A 17440-nucleotide genomic window follows, 5' to 3' on the forward strand; every position below is an offset into this window, starting at 1 on the left:
ACTGTCATTTTGAGTGAAGTGAGGAAAGTCGTGTTAAGTGTCTTCCCCAAGGGAACAAGATCGGTGGCATGTCAGTTCTCAAGAGTCAGACCCAGGACCTCTCGGTTCCAAGTCAACCCCACATTGTACAAAGTATGACCGATGGGTACAGATGCCTCCTCTTTGCATTTTGTTGAATGTATAATGTGGTGTAATTGTTTAATATGTGTATTTTTGATTAATATAGATGCTGTGGTGAGGCAGGCTCGTTCACACGCCCAGCCCTCAGCACAGGAGTCGGCAACGATTGCACCACATAGGACCAGCCCGCAGCAAACGGCAAAGAAACCGCCAGGCGATGCCGCACGACCAACCATGAGGAGTCCGTCACAGGTTTGTTTGTTTGTTTATATGTCGTGTAGGGTTAAGACTTTTAAGATCCAACAGAAAGAAGTTCTCTCACCTAGAGCTTTCAACCCGCATCACTCTGGTCTTCCTCGTCAGTACATGTAGACTGACCCAGCGAGGCTTGTCACGTGGCTTCTTCGAAGTGTGACGTCAACACTCGGTCAAAGGTATCTGGTAGACAATCTTTTATGGTAGTATTTGTGAGGCAAAATCTTCCTGGAGGCCTTGTTTACAATATTACAATACATATACTCCATAGGAATTGTGTTAAACTTAGTGGTTGTGAATGAAAAAACTTGGCTATTCAGTCATGCAACCAGCTGAAGAAAATACATGACTGCGCCATGTGCCTGTGAAGCTGGTGTGTTGCGCCAAAAGGTAACGCTGATATTCACTGAATACAATTATACTTACATAGCATATTCAATACAGCAAATTACAATGCCCCCAAGCAATCTATTCACGTTCTTGAGTAACTATTTTTTTTGTATCACATTACCTGAATATCTACTATAACTTACGTTCCAGGTCCCTCAGCAGAGACCACAGCCCTCTGACACGGGCAGGTCTCAGTTCGGCAAGTCGTTCCAGGCGCTTTTCGAACAGTCGATCCAGAAGCCTGGAAGCTACAACTACCCACTGCCCAGGCAGGGCTCAGAGGTTTGTTTGTTTGTTTGTTTGCTTTGCATAACCGATAAACCCGCCGCCCTTCCAAACCTCGGACACATAGTGGAAATACAGGGGAAACACAGGGGAAACACTCTGGAAAGAAGAGGGTATGTTTCCTCTGTGTGTCCTCTCCTTTTTCCCTCTTCAGAGGGTCCCTAATGTTTGTTTTAGAGGACGTATAGTGGAAGGGTTTCCAATGTGTTTCCTTCTCGCCAATTAGAGACTGTGTTTCCAGTGTGTTTCCTCTGTGTGTCCTGGTAATTAATCACTCCTAGGAGCAGAACCCAGCAAAGCTGAAGGACAGCAGGCTCCTGCCTTATCCCTGGGGCTTGTTATGGGTGAAAAGTCAATTATCCATGCACTGCCAAGGCATAGACAGAACAGTGAAGGAATGTGTCCGAGGTTTGGAAGGGCGCCTTTAGGCATAACATACCAGTTTTGTACAAGCTTCATAAGACCTGACTGTAACTTGTGTAAGGTTTGAACCACTCACACCAGGAAGGTCCCCTATCTGTATCGGTATAACTACCCTTTGGCGTAACTCATCCGCTTCTGTGTCTGTATAACCGCCCTTCGGCGTAACACACCAGATCTGTATCTGTATAATTGTCATAACCGCCCTTCAGCGTAACGCACCAGCTTAAATAAATATAACTGACAGACCTCTCTCGCCCGCCCACAGGCCCCTGCTACCGGCCAGCAGAAGCTGCCCACCACTACCTCTCCGTACTCCCCCTTCCAGACACAGGCGCAGACCTCACAGCCAAAAGCCAAACCTCATCAGTCCTACACCAAACCAACGTTCCAGACCTCTCCTCAGGCACCTCTGTACTCCAGCAAAGGACAGCAACAGACATCTCCTCAGGCACCATTGTTCTCTAGCAAGAGCCAGCCCCAAACCAGTCCTCAGGCATCCCTGTTCTCGAGCAAAAGCCAGCCCCAGACATCTCAGGCACCCATGTTTTCCAGCAAAAGCCAGCCTCAGACCTCTCCTCAGGCACCCATGTACTCCAGCAAAGGGCAGCCCCCGACTTCTCAGGCACCCCTGTACGCCAGCAAAGGGCAGCCATACCCCTCTCAGGGCCAGACTTCACCATTTGAGCGGACAGCAACGCAGGGAAGCCCAAAGTCGGGCATGGGCCTAACCCACGCCAGCCAGTCCAGGCTAACCCACGAAAACCAGTCCAGGTTAACCCACGACAACCAGTCTAGCCTGACCCATGGTAACCAGTCTAGATTGACCCACGACAACCAATCCAGTCTAATCCATGGCAGCCAGTCCAGGCTAACCCACGACAACCAATCTGGTCTATCCCATGGGAGCCAACCCAGCCTGACCCATGGAAACCAGTCAAGCCTGACCCATGGAAACCAGTCAAGCCTGACACACGGGAGCCAATCTGGTTTATCCCATGGGAGCCAACCCAGCCTGACCCATAGCAACCAGTCAAGCCTGACCCATGGGAGCCAATCTAGTCTGACCCACAGCAGCAAGTCTGGTCTAACTCATGGCAACCAGTCCAATCTAGCCCATAGCAACCAACCTAGCCTGACCCACGGTAACCAGTCAAGTCTAACACACGGGAGCCAATCTAGCCTGACCCATGGTAGCCAATCTAGCCTGACCCATAGCAGCAAGTCTGGTCTAACCCACAGTAACCAGTCGAGTTTGACCCACGGGAGCCAGTCCAACCTAACCCATGGTAACCAATCAGGCCTGACCCATGGTAACCAGTCAAGTCTAACCCACGCGAGCCAGGCCCGTCAGAGCGGGCTGTCTCACAGCTCGCCCAACCTGAGTCCCCACGGGTCGGGGTACACCCAGGGGTCGCCTCTGTCCCACGGCAAACCCACGGGGTACAGCAGCAGCAGCCCCAAGTTCACGTCTTCAAGCCTGGCATCCATGGGCGGACTCCCCGCTGACCTCAGCAGTTTCCAGCTCCCCGGGCTGACCTCCTTACCTCAGACCCAGCGTGGGGCAGGACGGCCCAGCCTGCCCGGGGCGCAGCTCACCCACCCGACCACCCAGGCGCTGCCCGTGTACCAGATGGGTCTGGGGGACCCGCGGAGGGACCAGGGCGGGTCACCGGCGGGGTCACAGCAGGGCAGGGTCATATCGGACGCCATCATCACGGGACCGGCACCCGGCACATACAACCATGTACAGGCCTACGGACCAGGTATGGGCAACACACACACACACACACACGCAGGCGCGCACACACACACACACACACACCCGGCACGTACAACCACGTACAGGCCTACGGACCAGGTATGGGCAACACACACACACGCAGGCGCACACACACACACACACACACCCGGCACGTACAACCACGTACAGGCCTACGGACCAGGTATGGGCAACACACACACACACACACGCACGCAGGCGCACACACACACACACTCACACCCGGCACGTACAACCACGTACAGGCCTACGGACCAGGTAGGGGCAACACAGCACATCTGCAGAATGTACTGCACCTGCACAAAACCCGTAATGTAAATGTGTATAGTACTTTGGCTCATATAAGGTTGTAGTCGCATATTATGATGTTAACATCCCATCTGTTGTTTCCAAATGTTGTGTCAGAAAAAATATTGTCTGCTACAGGCAAAACTCCAATACAACGTTGACCAAAAATCCAATGAAAACCATGAAAAATCAGGATTTCGCTCAGGCAGGCGCAGTATGTTCTCTCGCACTGTTGGGAATTACTCTCCAACTAAAACTACATTTTGCTAGAGGCTGCAACAATTGAACTTGCAATGTGAAGGGCTACTCTCGGCTCTATATTACGTCATCACCAGTGGAATCAAATCTGCATGACATGGGTGCAGCTATTGTTAAAGTTAATGTGTAGAATGTGTACAGGACAATGTTTTCCTTACATTACTCTTTCCAGTGTGAAAAGAAAATGAAATGTGCTTACTAACAAACACAAAAAGTAAATGTAAAGTCGCTGTGTAGCTACTATACCATTCCTGGATTAATAGATATGTAGACAGAAATTCATGAACAAATTTTTCTTGCAGCAGGCGGCTCTTTGCCTCCGTTTGGCACCCTCCGTAGCAGCCCCACCCGGCAACAGTATCCAGGCAACCAGTTCTCACAGGCGTTCTCCGGTAAGCTTCGTATTATCTGTTATATTTCCATGTGTAACTAAAATTAACATTTCAAGTACAGTCAAACCTGTCAAGTACAGCGACCACCTCTAGCTACATGTATGGGCCACCTGGCCAATATGTGACCAATTTTTGGTTGTCTCTTAACACAATTTTTTTTAATTCATTGACAGGAACATTAACAATCTTGTCTACTTAGTATATTGTTTCTGTTTTGACTGTTTTTGACTTGGTTTTGTTACTTCTGCAATAAAAAGCAAAGAAGAATCCTGTCTATAGTGACCACCTGTAGACCAAATTTTATCGGTCATCTGAGTGGTCTTAGGCAGTTTTGACTGTACTAGACACATACATGTACATGTACATGGTACATGTATGCAATCTAATGCCTCTATAGAAGAGCTAAACTAGCTGCTGCTTTTTTCACTCATCACTACGCTTTAATGCTGTTTGCCAGGAGTACATGTACTATGTGTTAGCGTCTTTTTCTTACAAACATTTTCAATGTGTGCTAGAAGTGTTTTTACATGTTGTATATATTATGATAATTCTATATTATGTGTTTGTCATTCATGCGTTTGATGTTTCAGTCCCAGAAAGTCTTGGTAGTGGGAGGCTTCACGGTTAGACTTTATTTCATGTCGACTTTGCCGCCCCGCCCGCCTGCCTGCTTGCCTGCCTGCCTGCCTGCCTGCCTGCCTGCCTGCCTGACTAGTGCTGTGTACCTAAACCCACATTTAGGTTCAGGTCCAGATTCAAGTCCAGAGGTTTAGGTTCAGTTCCGGACTTAAACCCAAAATTGCACGTTTGCAACCTTACAATTGTTGTTTGGTCAAAACTGTGGCCACATAACATGGGGTCAACACTTGACAATGCCCGATGGCAATTTTTCTTCATTTTGCAGCACAGATTTTGCAGTCTATGGATGGTTTTAGGTGGTTTGGAAACAAAAGGGGTATGCGACATGTTTTTTTTTTTAATAAGTCCGGATTCGGTTCTTGACTTTTAGTTTTTTTTTGGGACTTGAACCCAGCAAATTGGTACACAGCACTATGCCACCCTGCCTGCCTGCTTGCCTAATGCTCGCTGCATGCGCCCGCATTTTTCCATCTTTGCTTTCTCCTTAGGCATGGCAAGTAAAGTTTACAGATGGCATGTGCATTGAATTTTACCTGATAACAAAAGAAATTTAGCTCCCATTGGGCAATGGTAAGATGACATGAGTGTACATGTAGCTTTACTACCAAGAGTTTTCACACAAACTTTCCAAAGTGAATTTTATTCTACTACAGACAGAAGCTCATAGCTGACATGATAAAAGTTGCCTGTTGTGCTGTTATGTTTATTTTGCTGTAGATAAAATGCCTAAAGCATAAACCCTTCAATACTCTAAGAACTGGACAAGAATACTTTGGACCATGGCTTGCCTGATATCAGTCCTAATGTTTTTTTCTGTTCAAAGCTTAGCCATACTGTGTCCTTTTTTGTACATTTAGTATATTATGTTTTACACACAACATCATAGTACCACCTCTGTAATTGAAAGAGATTGAGCAACAATGAGGTCTGCAATAGCTGACTGTAGAAACGTTTGTCTTAATTTGCCATTGTCTATTCAATTGTCCGTTGATAACATAACCTGCAATATATACCATTATACATGTATGCCCTGCATGTCGCATTACTAGAATGCCAACTATACCGCTTTTATTAATAAGTTCTACCTTGTTTAACTTTGAAAATTCCTGACAGTATGTTCTCATATAGTAACCACTTAATTCTTAATCTTAGTCCTTGTTTTTTTGCTGACACTTTCAGTCTCTGCAGTAATGTGTGGAAGGTTTCTTTTGTTCTGTTTAATCACTACCTGACTTTTCCAGACTTGGTGCATGCTTGCTACAGAGTACACAAGACATGGAACTTGTGCTGAGGCCATACTTATTCAGATCATTGGTTCTCGGATTTTTAGGCTTTAAAATTTGAATGTGTTCTTATTTGTATATTATATTTGTGACCCAGGGCCCCTCTGTAAAAAAACAGTGGCCATGCCACTGAGTTTGGCTACCCGAATTACCCGATGGATATAAGAGAAATAAATTTTGCATACATAACTGTATTACTGGGTGTATAATAAAAAACAGTGGCCATGCCACTGAGTTTGGCTACCCGAATTACCCGATGGATATAAGAGAAATAAATTTTGCATACATAACTGTATTACTGGGTGTATAATAAGTAAAACTATGCAGTTTCCAGTATATTTTTAGAAATCCAAAAACCAACACAATGTTATTTGCCCAGTCAATACCAATTTATTTCCTTCGTTCTCAGACATTATGACTTAAATTTAAAGGTAGAAATATAGCAAGCAGACATTCTAAAAGCAGAGGTTTTGGGCATGACTGTGTTTCCTGTTTTTTCAGTATAGCATATATTTTATAAAAATCCAAGAACCAACCCATTGAATTAGAGTGACTCAGAGAACACACCAATTTATTTGCTTGGTTTCCGGACTTACAATGTAGAAAGTATAGCAAGGAGGCATTCTAAAATGAGCAGACAGATGACAGCATTCACTGTTTTTCAAGCTGAGCATACATAATTTTACCTTTAAAAAGAATCCAAGAACCAACCATTGAATCTGTGTGGCCCTCCTCACACATGTCGCTGCCTGTTTTCACTGGTGTTTGTGCTCTGCAGATATCATGGCATGCCTCAGTCGGCCCGGCTCAGCCTCAGGCGGCAGTCAGCCCAAAGGTGGCTCCTCTCTCCTCCTCCTTTAACTGCACTGCACTGCACATTCTATACTACTCAAGCCTAGCCTTCCTTCAGTCTCCAGAGCCTAGGTCACACTGACTTGATTTTATGGATGACATCCTCTGAAGACCTACAAACTAGTGCCTGCGGGTGAATAAAAAAAATTCCAGCCAAAAAAAAAATGCTGCTAAACCACAGTGCAAAGTTGGTATTGTGGATTTACCGTTACTTTTACAAGAAGCAGGCACATGCTGGCTTTTTACGGCATTTATGAGTCAGAACTTTCTTGAGTTCCGTGGAGCTTCGGCAGCCTGGGTGCGATCCTCCATAGTTACCTCCGGCTCCCTATTGTCACTAGCTGCCATGGACTATGGAGGATGGCACCCAGGCCAGAGCCTCAGAGGAGGTGATCCATAAAATTAAGTCAGTGCATGTGGACCTACTGGAGAAAGTTGCTTAGTTTGCAATCTTAGGAAAATCCTGAGAATGCGAAATTGGGACGCTTTTGTGCAGTAGTTGTTGCATGTTGGCCTGGAGTATGCATGCCTTGGCCTCCGTACTGTAATTTCTTAAAACTTTCACAGTGGCGTTGCACTTGTGGTCACCGCAAATATGTTTTTCCATTGAATGTATTGGTATTACTACTAACACTGTGGCACAGAATTGTTAAATCTTGAATTTAACAATTGTCACTGACGAAAGCTAGTTGACGCTACCTGAAATGTCTGACCGTTTCCAAAGTCATATCCAGTTGCTTGAGTAGCTGCTTTTTGGTTATCTTATTACCTGGATGTTTAACCTTCATCGACATATCTTGAATTTGAAACACCAACAATGGAATTTAAAACACTAAGAATACCTCCTTTTCCTTCCCATCACCAGATAAAACCACTGTAAAAAGTAAACGAATTTACAGTACTGCACCGTGCACGAAGTCAGCACTGCGCACCCTGTTCACCTGCACTGCAAATGTCTTTTTTTTCTGCCACCACATTCTTACAGCACGTCTTGTGATGCCAAGACAATATCAATGTATACAGCACAGATGCAGCCCTTCACAAGGGCTGCCGATGTTGGTAGCATTTTGGGCTGTGTGCATGATACATGTTGTGGAATTGTGTGTAGAGCAGATTGGTCTGCCTGATTTTCGCTTACGTTTCGTTCAGCGGCTTTTCTTCCAACCTCGCTCTCCCTTCACTCCTGCAACCTGTAATGCCTGCATGGCGCGCTCAGACCCCCCTTTTTTCACTACATGCCAATTGCTTAGGGACTGTTGAGTGACCAAAATTGGATTTCTGTGATCCTTGGTTTTATTACAGGAATACGATGCATTAAAGTATGATTTAAAAGACAACACATTAGATTGAAGACAATCATTCAAAATGCAAAATGTTTTGTTCATTACCTATAAAATTTGTTGAGCAACCTGTCATATGTCTTCTTCTAGTGAAAAAGAGGATGTAACTTACTTTTGGGTCGAACCCAAGAACTTACAAATCTGATACATGCGGCAAAAGTTAGAAATGATGCCCTTGAGAACAACAGACCAGGATTTCTGAAACATGTTTGAACTGTACAGTTTAAGAATGTTTCACAATGACTTCTATCAACACAGATGAAATCATCAAATCGGTGCAGCCAAAGGTATCAAGAAATGATGCCCCTGAGAACCACAGTGTTGGAAAACATTTTGAGATCAAAAGAATTTCTGAAACAGTTTCAGAATGACTTCTACCTACACAGATGAACTTACAAGCTACACCGATGATTTGGGCTGCCTGTTATTAACAGTTATTGTCCCGACTCTCTCGTTTCAGAAGCCAAGAACTCAAGTCACAGCAGCAACAACTCCACATCCCCACACAGACAGATCCAGTAGTACCACATCGTAGCAGCACACCAAAGTACAGGGGCACAACAAAAAGACAACACACTCAACTAGGAAGCAAGTTGATTTCCCACAAGAAACTGGACTTACCCAAATTTTCAACTGTACAACTCCAGTCTTTGTCAAGGAACGAACAATCTGCTTCTATGATGTCACGTTATGCTGAGATGACACACGTGACTCCGTGAGCAGTGGATCATAGGTTGCAGAAAGTCTGTGGCGCCCCCCGTCACTGTTGAGGGATGGTTGCAATGCCCTGATGTAGAGGGACTCTACCAACACAGATGAACTGTTAGAATAACACACTGAACTCTTCATAATTCACACTCTTCCAGCATTAGTTTTTCTCTCTAGTGCTAGTGCTGTCCAGCCGCCATCCAATCAGATACTCCCTCTTTGTTACAGGAGGGAAACCTATCAGCCAATCACGTTGCCTCTTGACCACAGGCTGCGACATGATTGGCTGAAAGAATGGTAGTGTCTGATTGGCTGATAGCTGGTCAGCGCTGACAGAGTAAGAAGCTAGACAATGGGTTACAGAAACCTTTTTGAAGACAACAAATCATTTGTGCTACTCTCAGGGTGCTGTTTCAAACACATTTGCTCTCACTGCCATGTCAGGAAATGTCAAGTCCTGATCACTACATTCATACAGAGCCCCCTAATGGCAAAGTGTGGTACTGCAGGCACCATGTGTCTGTGGTTTGCAGCTTAGTAGTTCAACTGTTGTACAAATTTCTTTAGTAAGACAATGCCAACTCAGTCTGTAAGTAAATATACTCTGCAAGGCTATTGAGCCTGTTACATCTTGAGCTGTTTTAAGGCTCTTGTGTTGCCAGAAGCCCAAAGCTTAGTAAGAGTTGTCCTTTTGTATCAGAGTTGTCTATAAACTGTACTTTGGTATCTTTGTAACAAAGAGGAACCCAGACTGTGAAACTATGGGGGTATAATGGCTGTGAGGACTCTGTGGTCTTGCATGTGTTGATAGAGCTCCATTGTAGGGCCAATAGTTACAAATATGAACATATAGTTAGAATAGACTTTGTACAATGATGATCATTCTCGCTGTCTATTATGAAATGAAATAGTAGATTTTCTATGCAAAAATCCACACAATTTTTCCTACTCTGCCATGAAGTACAGATGAACTTTTTGAAGAAGAAATAGATATATTATATTATATATATAAAATTACAAGTATTGTTCTAAGGAATTGTATAACATTTTGTCTGTCGGTCGGTCAACATGAGATGTGTTAAATTCTAACCAAGGTTGCCAAATATGAGAGTAGAAGTTTAACTATACATGTACTAGCATTGTTCTTTTGAATCATGACAGTGAAAAATGTTATCCCCAGAAGATGTACAGCCCCAGTGTTACCCTTACAGTAGTTACTTGGATGAATTTTGCCAAAATTATTGTAAATTTCAGATTTTTCCTTGTTGAAAACCCAGACAGACCACTTACTCTTGTTCCTTGTTCAGTGTAGACCAGTTTTTGTACCAGATACTGTTACAAAGTTCCTGTACCTCATGTAATATTATTCTACAAGCAGGGCTGTTTTTTCTAATGTAATGTCATGAAATGCCCCCAAAACTGTATCTATATTGTACAGATTGTATATCAGAACCTGACAAGTCTTGCACATGTGAAAATGAAATGAAGCATTTTTTTTCAGTTTGCGAAAGGTTAGAACTCCATGGTCAAGTTTTCCATCACTTTATCAGCAGCTAGATTGTATATAAACAAATGTTTGGCTCGACATTTGCACATAAAAAAACATGACTACATTTTTGTACCTAAATCCAAACATATTCATAGTTCTTTTTACATTCTTCTTTCACTCAGCATTTTTTCTGTTTCTGATTCAAACTTTCCTCACCCCCCTCCTTATCATCCATCTTGGTTCAGTCCAAAATCATAATCCATTTAAGTCGGGGGGGGGGGTAGGCTTAATCATGCGAAATTATAATAGACTGTTATACCTGTATCATTAAAAGTTGGTTAGCATGTTATACATGTGGGTGGAAGGAAGGTGATATTTTGCTCATCATTGTCAGAAAACAACAGTATTTTCAGGACTTGCTTTTACTACTAAGTTAGTACAGCACAGATGTCCCATATTGGGATGGGCTCGCCCACCCCCCTTCAGTCACAGCTTTGACATTCCTCCATGCATCCAATGCCTTCCAGTCAGGATTTAGTTTCATGCCCAACCATTTTTTGTCTCTCACATACTTAAAGCGGTAGAGAAGAAACGGCTCTGGTATAGAAGGATTTCGAAGTGCAAGATTTGATCGGCAAGAAATGGCAAACATTTTGGCATAACTTAACAAACGTAACAGTTTCGAATGATGAATTCCTCTGGTTGCCAAATTATGAATGACAGAAACAGATTTGGCGGAGATATTGGAGTGAAGAAAGAAAAAAAGTACAGAACATAGAAAGTGATCTCTATTTCTAGAGACAGAATTAATGAAGGAAAAAATTGGGCCCCAGAAAAAAAAAGGAATTATTCGGGCCTGAAGATTCTAAGTCTTGTTCGGAAATTGATTTGTACGTTATGTGTGGTTCACGCACTGTCTCTCTAACACATTTTGCAGGGAAAATAACCCTCAGTATTTATGTATAAGCTGGTGCACGGTTTGCCCTGCGCATTTTCAGCTTGATGCATTGTATAATATGCGGATGTTGAGCTTGAAGGCCCCTGAGACATAACAAAAAGGCCATTCAACTTTTGACTTTGATCAGGCGCAGTTCAACCCGTGAACCAACTTATACTGTTCGTCCCTAAAATCCCAACGTTTGTCTGACCATCTTGTTGCGTCTTCTAGAGCCTCTTGTTATGGGCTTTGGGGTTTTCATATGGAAGAGTAGAAAATGGAGTAAAAAATGTAAAAATATATCGTGTTAGATAATGATCGAAAGTTGGGACTGTATGGAATGAAATAAAGATGTACATACTTTTCTGACAACGCGTTTTATTCCATTTTTCCTTATTGTATCTGTTTAAAATAACCAGTAGAAACCTGCAGATTTTAACAATAGTCGTTGGAAATTTTGTCTTACATTTTGATAGCCATTGATGACAGTCTGCCTATAGCGCTAAGGTCGACTCCTGTCGGTCTCTAAGTGCATTGCAACCGTGTTTTGTGCTTCAGAATTAGCATTCGATTGACGTTCTGGAACGTAAAGCACAGTTGGAAGGTGACGATCTACAATATCGCTGTTCTGGCGCATTTTCGGGCGAATCTTTCCGTGCAGACCGTCTAGTTTTGGACACAACAAAAGCTGAACTTCTGATCGTAACATTAGCACCGAAAAAAATACTGTCCTTCCTAAACTTCACACCTAACTTTCATGACGAAAGAATAAACAACGAACAGCGAAAATTTCTTCAAGAATACAACGAATAGCGAAACTCACAATGATACTTTAACCAGCGTTCTAGAACAACTATTCCGACGTAATAGTACAAGATAGCAACGCACACACAACAAATCGGACAGACTTGTATTTGACAAGACATGCTTGTGGCTTAGGTTTACGAAAAGTGTTGAGACCATGGCGAGCGCTCTGACGCCCGACCTGTCACTCTCCACTATCCAGTCCGAGGGCACTCCAGGCGCCACGCCCGAGGGCACGCCCGACGTGACGCCCTCGGTCAGTCGACAGTCCTCGCGTCTAGCGGGAAACGGGGAGGAGTCAGCCAGCCGGAGACCCTCGAAGGTCATGTTTACGTCAACACCCAAGAGCGAGAGAGCAGCAAGCAGTGAACAGATCCGACGGGATAGCAGTGTGTTGTCCACCCAACGGGACAGCAGTGTGCTGTCTGACCGACGGGACAGCAGTGACCAGCTCCGTCGGGACAGCGGTATGCTGTCCGACCGCCAGGCACTACGCAGGGACAGCAGCGCCCATTCCGACCGCCGAGACAGCAATGTGCTGTCCAACCGCGATCAGCTAGGCCGGGACAGCAGTGGACAGCTCCCCCGGGATAGCAGTATGCTATCCACTAGTGATCAGCTCCGTCGGAACAGCAGTGCCCTCTCCGACCGCGATCAGCTTGGCCGGGACATCAGTGGACAGCTCCCCCGGGACAGCAGTGCCCCACCAGGCCGGGATAGCAGTGTGCTATCCGACCGTCGGGACAACAGAGTGCTGTCCGACCATGACCAACTGCGCCGAGACAGCAGTGCTCAGCTAGGCCGGGACAGCAGTGCCCAGCTCCGCCGGGACAGCAGTGCCCTTTCCGACCGCTACCCCTCAACTCTCTGTACCGACGATCTCGAACCCTGGGACTCTCTTCCTAAAGGCTACGTCACTTCCTCTTCCTCCGGTTTGCTGTCTCCACAAAAGTCTCAAGAAAAGGGGGACGCCTTGACACCCGAGTCCACCCCGGCGTCTTCAAGAGTCTTCGCGACCTCGCCAAGACGTAGCCAAGACTCCTTGGCGACGAGAGACTTTCCTTCGATGCCGTCTTTACAGCCACAGGCGTCTCACCAATCGCGCGACGATGGGGCTACTCTAGGAAAGGTTTCCTCTGGTCCATCCGAGCTCACCTCAAAAGCAAAGTCTAGTGACGTGGACGCTTCTCTTGGCAACGGCTCTTGGCCCGCGTCGAGTACTAAGTTGTTTTCGGAACCGTCGCGCGAAAGCGCTTCTTCGAATCAAGGTAGTTTCATTTAGTGTTCTCTCTTATTTTAACTCATAATAATTATTATAATTATCATTATTGCACTGCATTAATTTTATAACTTACATTACCTTATTTCATTGTCATTAATTTATACCGTATATTATTTGATTATCCTTATTGTATTATTTCCATTTTCTATTGTATTATTTCCATTTATTGATTATATTTAATTTTGCATAGTTTAGAGGAGGAGGGCCTTGTATGAGCATTCCATGCTTCTCCCCTCCCTCTGCAACAGTTTTTATCCTTGTTTTGTATTATTACTGCCTGTTTTGTTTAATGTGCAAACCAATAAAATCAATCAATCAATCAAGGTAGAGCCCAAGGACCGAGCGTCGGAACCTCCGAAGTCTTAAGTCTCCGTAGGAGTTACGAAAGTTCGGCTGAAGCTTCGGGAGCGTCAAGATCGACTTCAAAGACTTCAACAACGCGGGAGTCAGCATCGTCTCTAGGCGGGGTCAGGCGCATAGCAACCACCGTGACGCGCGGGTCGGGCCCGAGCGGTTCCGAGTTGTCGGCGGACGACTCCGAAATCCTCCGAAGGCTGACGAAGATGAACGAACGGATGTGTAGCGAGAACGATCTTCTCAAAGATCAGCTGAAACTGTTCAAGCGCAACGCCGAGCTAAAGCAGGTCAGATTATTATGTGTTATCCAAGTGTTATAGGTAAAATTATTATTTATCATTCATTTATGATTATTGAACTTGATGTGTTATCATGTTTACCTTTGTAGAAGGAAAACATACCGCTTTTGCTCCGTTTGCTCATCATCCGTTCCAAATAGAGTCAATGACCGGGACCAGACGGTCACCATGGTAACTGGTGCTGTAGCAAACACCGTGTGGTGTTCCAAAGCATTATGTAGCAAGTGGCAGGGCAGAGTCGGAGGGGCTGGTCACCATACATATGAATGTGTTTGAGTAAGAATAAGTAGAGCAGTAATTTGTTAGGTAAAGGTTAGGTGTGAAGGTAAACATTCTGTATTTGCTTTGCAAATATCAATGCTACCTTTCTAGTTTTGGCTCAAGGTTTCTAAAAAAATGTTTATTTCCGGTTGAAGATATCTCTGATCAGCCTGGTGATCGCGTGGCACCAGGGCCTGCTGTCACCGGACGACTGCCGGTCCCTGTCGGAGCTGTCTCAACTCGGCTCCGAGGACGACCCCGGCGGCTTCACGGTGTCCGGTCGAGGGCTGGGCAGGTGCCTGAGGGAGCTGGCCTCCCTCCGTCCGCCGAGGGACGCAGAGAAACGCCGGCGGGCACGGGAAGCGTCAGACTCCGACAGGCAGCATCAAAGCTCAGACCGATCACCGAGTGATGCCAATGCACGCCGTCGGTCAAGGGATGCTTCAGGCTCCGACTCAACCCGGCAGGAGGGCTCGGTCCGATCATCGAGGGATGCCAGCACACGCCGGCGGTCACGGGAAGCTCCAGGTCCCGACTGGCAGGAGAGCACAGCCCGTTCACCGAGAGATGCCTTGCAACGCCGTCGTTCGCGGGAGGCTCCAGGCCCCGACTGGAAAGATAGCACAGCCCGTTCACCGAGGGATGCAGTAACACGCCGGCGGGCGAGGGAGTCGCCCGGCCCCGACCCCGTCTGGCTGGAAAGCTCGGTGCGAGAGATCAAGCGCGTCTTGCACCACCTGGAGCGGAGCCTGATCGACCTAGACTTGACGGTTCGCGACCACCAGAGCCTTTGGCGCGACGCGCGAAGGCTTGGCGCGTTCCCGCCTCTTCCCGCTTCATGCTCACAGGAAGGCGCTTCAGCACCCAGGCTGTATATACCGCGCCCTCATGCGGAACACTCCGGTACTGCCGTCCAGTTGGCAAACAAGGAGACAACACAACCCGATGACTCCGGTCTTGGAGGGAGCCTTTCCAAAATGGCGAGTTTTACGGGGGGAGAAGAGACGATGGATGGAAGAGCGCGGAGGAGTTCCGAAGCCCATGACGTCAGAGAAGTCCGTCTCCTGGGGGAGGTGTGCCACCAGTTGGAACAGCGAGTGCTGGTGTCCGTCTTTCCAAGGCAAAAGATCGACCATGCCAGGTGATTACCAATTATCAATCAACCAATCAATCAATCAATCAATCAATCAATTCTTATGAGTCATCGTAATGTATCGATCACTTTGGTCCCTGGTCATTTTTTTATGTGAGGAGGCCCTGCAAGGTCACGTGGTCTTTGAATGGTCATTCGAACCTAACGAAGGCCCCAGTACAAAAAAGTTGAAAATTCGGTGAAACTTTTTGCCTTGCGAGAGATTTAACTTCCACGATAAAATAGTTGTACATGTATATATTTTTTTCAATTCAGCAGGCTGCGAAATAGTTTTACAATAATTCATTTACTGAATGTCCATCCATTCATTCGATTTTCTTTCATTGATTCTTTTTTTCCCAACCCAACCAAAAGTTTCAGCCTGCGCACGATCGGTGACCTGGTCCGGCTGGAGCCTGACCCGGATGAGAAAGAGTTCCTGACCCGGAAGCTGGGTCGCGTCACGGCCACCCTGCGGCTGTACGGGTTCGACCCGCAGAGACACCCGTTCTTCATGACGGACATCCTGCTGCGGTTCGGCAGGTTCGGCACAGACTGGGACAAGTACAGCTTCGTGCAACAGAAAGGTATATACATGTACATTATAGATTGGTCCCTTGACCCATGGCATAGTCTTCTGTCTCCCAGGTTACCAAGGTTACCTGTTCTGTCTCCCAGGTTAACATGATTACCTGTTCTGTCTCCCAGGTTACCATGGTTACCTGTTCTGTTCTGTCTCCCAGGTTACCATGGTTACCTGTTCTATCTCCCAGGTTACAATGGTTACCTGTTCTGTCTCCCAGGTTACCATGGTTACCTGTTCTGTCTCCCAGGTTACCATGGTTACCTGTTCTGTCTCCAAGGTTACCATGGTTATCTGTTCCGTTCTGTCTCCCAGGTTACCATGGTTACCTGTTCTGTCTCCCAGGTTACCATGGTTACCTGTTCTGTCTACCAGGTTACCATGGTTACCTGTTCTGTCTCCCAGGTTACCGTGGTTACCTGTTCTGTCTCCCAGGTTACCATGGTTACCTGTTCTGTCTCCCAGGTTACCATGGTTACCCGTTCTGTCTCCCAGGTTACCATGGTTACCCGTTCTGTCTCCCAGGTTACCATGGTTACCTGCTCTGTCTCCCAGGTTACCATGGTTACCCGTTCTATCTCCCAGGTTACCATGACGCAGAGTTGCTCCGGGAGACTGTGGGCCGCCTGGTGCCGGACACCTTCAGACGCGACATGCTGGTGGTGCTGGACTGTCTGCTGGTCATGTTACCAAGGTTACCTGTTTTGTTCTATCTCCCAGGTTACCATGACGCAGAGTTGCTCCGGGAGACGGTGGGCCGCCTGGTGCCGGACACCTTCAGACACGACATGTTGGTGGTGCTGGACTGTCTACTGGCCATGGCGCGGGAGGACGGCTGCTCCATCTTCCTCTGGTGACAACAACGACAGCAACAACAACAACAACAACAACACCAACGACAGCAACAACAACACCAACAACAACAACACCAACAACAACAACACCAACGACAGCAACAACAACACCAACGGCAGCAACAACAACAACACCAAAGGCAACAACAACAACACCAACGGCAGCAACAACAACGCCAACGGCAATAACAACAGCAGTAATGACGAGAACAACAGCAGTAACCGTATGTTTTCCTCACACATTTTGTGCAGCCAGTGACACCGACGGTTGGCATGATGTGACAGATTCGAAGTCTTTTCAGCACTGCACGTACGCAAAAATAAACTATTGTCTTCTGTTCTCAAGTTCTTTTTATTTGTTTAGAAACAGACCTGCAAGTTTGTCGTGTGGATAGGGAGGTAGGGTGTTATGCTATATAGCACTGGCTA

At 46.1% G+C, this 17440-nt stretch overlaps 2 protein-coding genes across 2 annotated transcripts; both read left to right on the plus strand.

Annotated features, from left to right (window-relative positions):
• The first annotated feature begins 141 nt into the window (after positions 1–141).
• LOC109487234 (ice nucleation protein-like) lies at positions 142–9072 on the plus strand. The gene is made up of 8 exons (XM_019791219.1): positions 142–145; positions 227–372; positions 916–1047; positions 1739–3236; positions 4102–4191; positions 4782–4814; positions 6892–6948; positions 8766–9072. The coding sequence occupies exons 1-8, from the start codon at positions 142–144 to the stop codon at positions 8825–8827; spliced, it is 2022 nt and encodes a 673-aa protein (XP_019646778.1). The 3' UTR covers positions 8828–9072.
• Positions 9073–12400: 3328 nt separating this feature from the next.
• Positions 12401–17014, plus strand: LOC109487235. The gene is made up of 6 exons (XM_019791221.1): positions 12401–13511; positions 13850–14169; positions 14598–14737; positions 15146–15583; positions 15950–16161; positions 16743–17014. Exons 1-6 carry the CDS (start codon positions 12401–12403, stop codon positions 17012–17014), a joined length of 2493 nt encoding a protein of 830 aa, XP_019646780.1.
• The last annotated feature ends 426 nt before the right edge of the window (positions 17015–17440 follow it).

The sequence above is a fragment of the Branchiostoma belcheri genome, unplaced genomic scaffold (assembly GCF_001625305.1).
Source record: "Branchiostoma belcheri isolate BF01 breed outbred unplaced genomic scaffold, Haploidv18h27 scaffold87, whole genome shotgun sequence".
NCBI classification, from domain to species: Eukaryota; Metazoa; Chordata; class Leptocardii; order Amphioxiformes; family Branchiostomatidae; genus Branchiostoma; species Branchiostoma belcheri.

What these genes read in the sequence shown, in the direction of transcription:
- LOC109487234 (XM_019791219.1), top strand. An exon ending in TGCCCAGGCAGGGCTCAGAG is followed by an intron (nt 1,048 to 1,738) that starts GTTTGTTTGTTT and finishes GCCCGCCCACAG; the next exon opens with GCCCCTGCTACCGGCCAGCA. An exon ending in TGTACAGGCCTACGGACCAG is followed by an intron (nt 3,237 to 4,101) that starts GTATGGGCAACA and finishes TTTTTCTTGCAG; the next exon opens with CAGGCGGCTCTTTGCCTCCG.
- LOC109487235 (XM_019791221.1), top strand. Translation starts at nt 12,401, where the DNA reads ATGGCGAGCGCTCTGACGCCCGACCTGTCACTCTCCACTATCCAGTCC. An exon ending in GCAACGCCGAGCTAAAGCAG is followed by an intron (nt 14,170 to 14,597) that starts GTCAGATTATTA and finishes TTCCGGTTGAAG; the next exon opens with ATATCTCTGATCAGCCTGGT. An exon ending in TCCGGTCGAGGGCTGGGCAG is followed by an intron (nt 14,738 to 15,145) that starts GTGCCTGAGGGA and finishes CTGGCTGGAAAG; the next exon opens with CTCGGTGCGAGAGATCAAGC.